Here is a 7,931-nt window from a genome sequence, read left to right as displayed (position 1 = left end):
CTGAGGTCATTAGTCTGTGTGCGCAGTAGACATTCAAACACATGCCATTCGCCAGGGCATATGTGGCGAGTTATCCTCACGAGATTTCTATCAGCTAGAAGGGTGCTCGGTTTGGATGGATGTTGATGCCCTTAGCGGATGACAGGGTATGATTATATTTGAGGTACTCCTACGGATGGTAGAGTATGCTCTAAACCTTCGGGCATGATGTTGAGACCAGATACTGGGTGTTGACTGTGCACAGTGGTCTAGTATGATGATATTATACCGAGATGTCAGTGATGATTGATGATTGTGATGTTGAGAAATGCATATGATTTCATTATCGTTTGGTTACCTGATTATCGAGTGATCAATATGCATTATATATGGTTGTATTTGATATCATAGCATGGTCATGGTCGGCATGCATTATGTGTCATATTTGAGAGAGAGTTATGATGATGGTATGACATGGAGATTTATTTATACATTATCAAGGATTATATATTCTATCAGTTATGACATAACATGTTATCTATTTTTCATTTATGTATTATTGAGGAACATTCATATACTTATTCATGACATGATGCTCTTTCTGATTCATATTATCCAGTATATGATTTACTCTCTGTTTGACATCACTGATTCGGGATAAGGTTTATTCACTGAGCCTTTTGCTCATGACTCTCTTTATTTCTTTTCTAACTCCCTCAGATACGTGGTATGTGATAGCGACTTGAGATATCTTGAGAAGATATTTTAGAGCGATGATGAGGTGATCTATAAATGCGAGACGGTATAGATGATAGTTTATATAGGAATTGAGTTGTACCAGTATTTGATATTTGTACTCTGTTGTATTAGACGATGAATTATATAATATAGGTCAAATCATAGTGTACTCTTATATTAGTCATTTTAGTTGTATCTTGATGGTTTATTATGGCCTGTGTGGGTCCTGCCAGATTATGTAGTGGTTTAATGTATATTATTGTGGACTGGGATATTCATATGTTAACAGGTTTATTTGGTTAATAATATGAATTAATTAGTGATGGGTTATATGATCATGGATATGTTAGCAGGTAGTACTTGATGATGTCATAATTGTATGTGTATAGGAGAGTATCTGTGTGTGACGGGCCCCTCCCGTCCTATCGTGTGCGCGCGTGCCGTGTGGGCGTGTGGGCGTATACGTGCCCATACCGAGCGGGGGCGTTATAGTTTAGTTAGCCTCTAAAGGTGTGAATGGCAACCATGGAATCATTATTAAAGTAATTGAGTTTTGCCCTTGTCTCCATCGTCTTCTTCTCTCTCATTCTCTCGCTCCTTGGCGACGCCGCTTCTAACTCCCCTCGACCAGCCACTCACCCTAGTCCCTTAGGGGCGGCTCGCTCCTTCCTCGTCTTCCAATCTATCTATCACTTTGCCCTCACCTCTACCATCACCCATAACGCTTCCACCTCCACATATTCACCAATGCCACCCCATTATCGCCAGTCCACCACCATCCATCATCACCTAGGATCTCGTGCCTCCATCCATAGATCCAAAGACGGACTTCCTGATGTTCATCTACTAATCGGATGATATCTAGAGATCCCACCATCCGATTTGTCTGAAACTAGATTTGTTGGAAAGATCTTTTCTAGGGTTCAACATATCAAAAGTTCATGTCGATCGATGAGTACATCTTTTGGAATATATTTTCAAAGTTCTATATCAGATCCTGTCCAAATCTAAAAATCATGATAGGTCAAGCCTTGGCCTAAAAGGAGATCGTACCAAAAAAGGATGCACAATCGATAAAGCAACTACATAAGGCTTGGAAACTATCATGGACACCTTGAGGACAAAGTGAACGGAAGCGTGGTGAAATGATGCGATTCGGACTAGATCGGATCACCTCGAAAGACATTGGGCTCAATGGGTTGAGTTTAGTTATCTTATTTGCTTATTTGGTTTAGTTAGAGCCTTAGTAGGTTAGGATTTTATTTAATTAGATAAATCCAACACTGTGCAATTTTAGGAAAATATTCACAGAATATTCTACAGATATCCGAATAATAGTAAACTAGTTGGATAAGATCGCCTACCTCTAGATCTACAACTTTGGTATTCACGAATTCTCTAGATTCGAAAAACTATAGTGGTGAAATGAAGGGTTAATCTGAGAAGATAAGGAAAACTAGTTTAATTGGTTTGTTAAGGTTTTAACCTAGTTGTTTGGGTCTCTAGGGTGAGCCTTGGATTAAACCTTAATTGGAGTTAATCTGATAATTGAAACGATATTGTGTCTTTATCTCCTTCTCTTTTGCTCTAGCCATTAGCGCCCTCTCCCACCTTCTTCCTTCCACCGCCCAAATCCTTGGTCGGCTTCTTCTAACTCCTAATCCCCCGCTTATACAACAATGAATTAACCTAGCACCTATCTAGCCATTAAAGGGCTAACAAGCTAAGGTTTATTTGACCTTTAGCTAATGTTCGGCCGATATCTCAAGATCTAGCTATCCAAATCTTGCGATCTTAGATTCTTTAGAAAGCTCTTTTCAAGAGCGACTACATATCTAAAATCTAGGAAGATCCAACGGTTAGATTATCAGTAGCTTCCTTTGAAAGTTATGTCCTTAATGTAGTCTAGAACTATTATGGATCGGATCAAGCCGATTCATAACACACATACTATGATTTTTTAATGTAAAAACACTCTCATTTTGTCGAGAGAAAAAAATCACAAATCTGCCCAAATCGAATCAATACATAGCATATTGTTCATAGAAATAAGAAGTACATATAGCTCTCTAGACAGTTTGACATGTAAGTGTTGAAGTTTGAGTCTCTTGCTTAAAATCCATCTCAATTAACTACTTTATTGTTAGATTGCTTCCTCATTTGGTTCGTAGTACGTTGTTACAGATCTCTCCTCAAACGCTTAGTGGTCAATGGTGGTAGTCGATGTATAGTCTTTTCAGCTTTTGCAGTGCTCGATGATTAATGTCTTTTGTAGCCTAGCACTTGAACATATATAGATAGTTCTCCTCACATTTGACAGAAAGTTATAGTCCGTGAAGGATCCTTGTAGATAATTTACTTGAAGTTTTCTTAAATTAGATGACTTCCTCTAAGCCTTTGGATCACTTCTATAGATGTGAGGAACGTTTTTTTTTAACTTCTATCAAAGAAAACTCTAAGCCTGATTAGGTTTCAGAATTTCTATGTTTAGTCCTACATACACTGTTTATATACAGTTTGAGTGCCCTGTGGACTAGACTTGTATTTGCTTAATTGTTTCATCCAAACAATGGATCTTGTTTTAAGATCGACAATTTGATCTGATGCATCCAATTTAGGGGTTAAAATGGATTGAATTAACTCTAACTCGATCTAGACTTGATACGGATAAAGAATTCATACTGGACCCGAATTCATACGGATTTATATATGGGGAGATTTTTTTTTTCAAAACATCCGACCATATATAATTTTTCCGATAGGGATACAAATATTGGATATCCGTTCACTCACATATTTTTTAAATAATTTATAGTTTTTAATTTGCTTATTTAGATAGTGAATATTGATTTTCCTATTAATGATGTGTTTTATATTGTTTGTAGAAACTGATTTTGCTAACTTTATATGTATTTAATACACAAGAAATTATTAGTTTTTAAATTCTTACTATTTTGTGTTAATTGTCCCAAAAAAAAGCGGTTCAAAATTTAATTCATATTGGTTTAAAATTTAATCCTCTATTCGAAAATTATGTATTGAAAAATTATTTATATCCATTTAGTTAGAATATAATTTAAATTTTTTTTATCCGAATTAAAAATATGAATGATGAAGCAGTATCCGAGTTCTCTAAATATATCGCGAAAACGAAAACCCTAATCCCAAACACTTTCACTCTTTGCTAGCTAGAAGAGAGGCCAAGGGAACGAGCAAGAGAGAGTAGATAGGGAAGGAGAAACCAAGAGAGAGATCAAAGCATGGCGGCGGCATACGGTGTGATGAAACCGACGAAGTTGGGGATGGAGGAGCCCCACGAGCAGATCAACCGCATCCGAATCACCCTTTCCTCCAAGAACGTTAAGAATCTCGAGAAAGGTATAGCATTTTCCGTTCGTCTTAGTTTCTTGTTTGAGATTTCTCTATGAACAACGTGTTCCTGGATTGCAGTTTGTGCGGATCTGGTGAAGGGGGCGAAGGACAAGCAGCTGAGGGTGAAGGGGCCGGTGCGCATGCCCACCAAGGTCCTCCACATCACCACCAGGAAATCCCCTTGTGGAGAAGGTTTTTTTTTTTTTTCTCTCTCTCGCACTCTATAATTTATATGTTCAAGTCTTAGATTTTAGATCTGTTAGGATTAGCATTCATGTAACGTATGTACATCATGAGCATTTTGTCTCTTGGATGGCAACTGAGGGCTCGAGGGGTTCTTTATTGTGTTATATTTTGTCAAATGATGTTTGCTGAATTGGTTAGGAAGAAGTTTGCTTTTGACATAGTGATGATGCGTGCTCTTATGTTCTTTTGCTATTGTTTTGATGTGAAGTTATTTTGATCTTTGCCTTTTGGTTCTTGATTGATTTGTTGTGTGAGTTTTTCTCCTCCTATCTCATCTCTCATCTCTCATTTTTTTTTCTATGATAAAATGTCTCGAAACATGGAAAACTTTTACTTTGGGTGGGTTATTCTTCTCTTCCGTTTTATCTCTTGCAGTTTCCTATGTTTTGAGACATGATAAATACCTTGTTTCCATACTCCTATCAAGAAGCTTTAAACTAAATTTGTGTATGTTTTTGCAAATGATCATTTCAAGTTTACCATGCTTCCCTTTCTAGCTATGGTTGGGAAAAAAACTACTTTTCTCTCATTGGATTCAATCAATTATATGATTTATATCGCATATTCATGGTTTATCACTCTTTTCTACATATTTTCTGATATAAATTTGACTAAAATGTTTTTTTTTTCCATGAAGACTATGTTCTTTCTAACCTCATTATTAATGTAACATATCTGACCTGCCCTAACCCATTCTTGGGAGTCCCATTATTGCAGTTCCATTACCAGAGTGGCATCCCTAAGGCTAAAGAAGATTGGGTTGGGAATGTGGGGAAAGAAAGATTGAACCACAAGTAGGAAACATGATTCAAGGGCATAAATTTGTAAGGAGGGGAATATACCATGAATATTCTTTATAAACTGATGCGGGAAAGAAACTTAATTCACAATTATGTCTTCTAGATTCCTCTTCTTCCCCTTTTGATTACCCTGAGTCCCTTCAATCTCATGTTCACAAACATGCTGCCTCTGCAGATTGTGCTTCACATTTTCTCATTTTTCTTGGCCTTTGTGTCTCCCTTTATTGATGAGCATGAGACGAATCTTATCATAGTTATTAATACAAAAAATATGAATGTATTTGCAATTCTCTGATAAGTTAATTATAACTGGAGTAAGTGGATTATTATATTAAACTATCTGGTTGGCGTTGACTAAGCATTTGGTAGGAAATTGTTGCACCTTAGTCTCATACCTTCTAATATCTTGTAGATATAACAAAATGACATAAATATATGATATCTATCAGCGGGAAGCTAAACTAAACCAATTCACAGAATTTGATCTGAGGTCTTTTCTTTAACTACTTGTGGGATTCTAATATATTTTACATCTTTAAAGTTCCATGTTGTTAAAGCACTCTGTTTTGGTGGTTGATATTGGTTGCGTGAGTCTGCTTTTTCTCCCAAATGTTAGAAATGCTTTTTGAAATTTGTTTTGGGGTGGTTGGTATCAATCTGTTTTATTTAATGGTTCTGACTTTAATATCATATCGAATGTGGCGATTTATTAATACTTTAATTTTGTGCTATTGCTATTTCAATCCATTGTATTACAAATTTACCGCGAAATATATTTTTGCAATGAAAGGCTGTTAATTGCTGTTTTCAGATTCATTAAAACCAGTGTTTGTCTTGTTCAGTTGTTTCACTGGTAAACTCAGTGATTTAGACAATAATTTCTTGTGACATTTTAGAACCTTTTGTGTTTTATGTTTTTTTTTTTTCTGAGTTTGCTGTAAGTGTTGATGCTAGAAGGTAATGGAATGAGTTGGCAAATGCTGGAACTGATAGGCATATCTTTGGATGATAATGTAGAGGTCAAATTAGTAGCTGAATGCAGATCATGTCTTGTAGAACTGCTCTTATTGCAATATTTAAGTAACCAATTTTTATGCACGCTTTGATTTTGTCATTTTAGGACTTGTGATATTCAGCATGTGGTTTACACGTTTCTGTCAAAAAATCTAGTTCCTAATTTTCATAGCAATTTTCCAAATGTGATTGGAAGAATTGGATAAACCCAAATTCACCCAATGTTATGCAAATTTTATTTAGAGATTGCAGGAATTCTTTGTAAATTAATTATTAATAGGTCGGTCATATGATATTTTCTTCAAGTAATTTCCTGTTTGGCAAAATTTTCTGTTCTCTGATTCTCTTGCTGAAAGAATTAGAGAAGTGCATATTTCCCTAATTTATCTGTTCTTTGGCTGAAAAATTGGAAAACTAAGTTATTTGTTTTTTGGCTGAAAATTTGAGAAAGTGATTTAATGGTGAATGATGAATATAATAGTACTACTACTACTTGAATTGTCTGTTGATAGGACTTTCTATGGAGACAGACTATTTTGTTTGTTACTTCTGGCATACGGTATACATTTTTTTCCATATATGTTTGTTTCCTTTTGACAATTCTCATCATCATCAACAATATTATTTACTGTCTTTAGCCTCTCTTGTTTGTACATATATGTTTGTAAGTTTCTTTAATTGGTTGTTTGTTTTGAAAGTAATTTAAAAGGTGTATTTTAGGCAGAAATAGTTTAGATAGTTAGATTTAGCCAAAACTGCATAAATTGACCTCATGTTAGATGGCAATTTACTTCACATATTGAAGATTAGCTTATTGATGAGAGTATTTAGCAGCAGCACTATTAGATATTATTCTTTCTTGATTCTATTTCCTGTCTACCTGACATGTATTTTACCAATATTCAATGTTAGAGACTCTTTTGTGATAGTTGGTATTTAATTTGCAGCATTATGGTTAATTTTGTTACACAGGAACAAACACATGGGATCGGTTTGAGTTCCGTATCCACAAGAGAGTGATTGACCTTTTCAGCTCACCTGAGGTTGTGAAACAGATTACCTCAATCACCATTGAACCTGGAGTGGAGGTTGAGGTGACAATTGCCGATGCATGAAGGAATACTTGCTATCCATTATCTTGATAATCTTTGATCTATCTGAAGGAATGTAGTTGAGCTTTACTTGTGATCAACAACCTAGTCTCGATTACTTCAATTGAAGCTAAAGACATTTTAATTTCTTTTGTTGTTTTGCTTATGGATTCTGGATTGACTACTATATATTGAGAATGAAGTTTTGCCATCTTTACTAGTTGCAGTGAGATGCTTATATTTTGAAAGTTCAATCCTCTGACAAGTTGAGAATTTGTGGCAAGTTGATTGACTACCTGTATTATTAATTTTACTATGAAACAAATTGGATAAAAATTACATTTAATCAGCTGGATCAGTGCTACAGACACTTGGAATTGTTCATCACTTGTTTTATTCCATAGTGGGAAGTGAGTCTACTTGTACACAAGAGTTGGCACCTGAATGCATTTGTTGGTGCGTTTCTCCAATTTGTCTTGTATAGTTTATTGAGTACAAGAACAATATTATAAATATTATGAGAATAAAGTGACAGATTCAGAAACTACTCACTTTTAATTTTTAGTAACCAAACACATCCCATATAGTTTGAAACATTATGAATTTTTTTTGAATGAAATTTCTCTTTTTTTTTTTGAATGAAAGTTTGAAACATTATGAAGATAGTTATTTAAACCACAGTAGGGTTTTG

General features: G+C 35.2%; 1 protein-coding gene across 1 annotated transcript; it reads left to right on the top strand.

Annotated features, from left to right (window-relative positions):
• Positions 1 to 3,795: 3,795 nt before the first annotated feature.
• LOC140799237 (small ribosomal subunit protein uS10y) lies at positions 3,796 to 7,451 on the top strand. The gene is made up of 3 exons (XM_073153441.1): positions 3,796 to 4,095; positions 4,168 to 4,281; positions 7,122 to 7,451. The coding sequence occupies exons 1-3, from the start codon at positions 3,978 to 3,980 to the stop codon at positions 7,262 to 7,264; spliced, it is 375 nt and encodes a 124-aa protein (XP_073009542.1). The 5' UTR covers positions 3,796 to 3,977; the 3' UTR covers positions 7,265 to 7,451.
• Positions 7,452 to 7,931: the final 480 nt, after the last annotated feature.

This window comes from Typha latifolia, chromosome 12 (genome assembly GCF_019914945.1).
Source record: "Typha latifolia isolate L0001 chromosome 12, TyphaL0001v2, whole genome shotgun sequence".
In the NCBI taxonomy this organism is placed as follows: Eukaryota; Viridiplantae; Streptophyta; class Magnoliopsida; order Poales; family Typhaceae; genus Typha; species Typha latifolia.
The sequence above is the reverse complement of the archived record's forward strand: the minus strand, read 5'-3'. Positions and strand labels throughout refer to the sequence as shown.

Excerpts from the sequence above, each read along its gene's own strand:
- LOC140799237 (XM_073153441.1), top strand. The coding sequence starts at position 3,978 with ATGGCGGCGGCATACGGTGTGATGAAACCGACGAAGTTGGGGATGGAG. Across the intron at positions 4,096-4,167 it reads CGTTAAGAATCTCGAGAAAG|TTTGTGCGGATCTGGTGAAG; the intron begins GTATAGCATTTT and ends CCTGGATTGCAG. Across the intron at positions 4,282-7,121 it reads GAAATCCCCTTGTGGAGAAG|GAACAAACACATGGGATCGG; the intron begins GTTTTTTTTTTT and ends TTTGTTACACAG.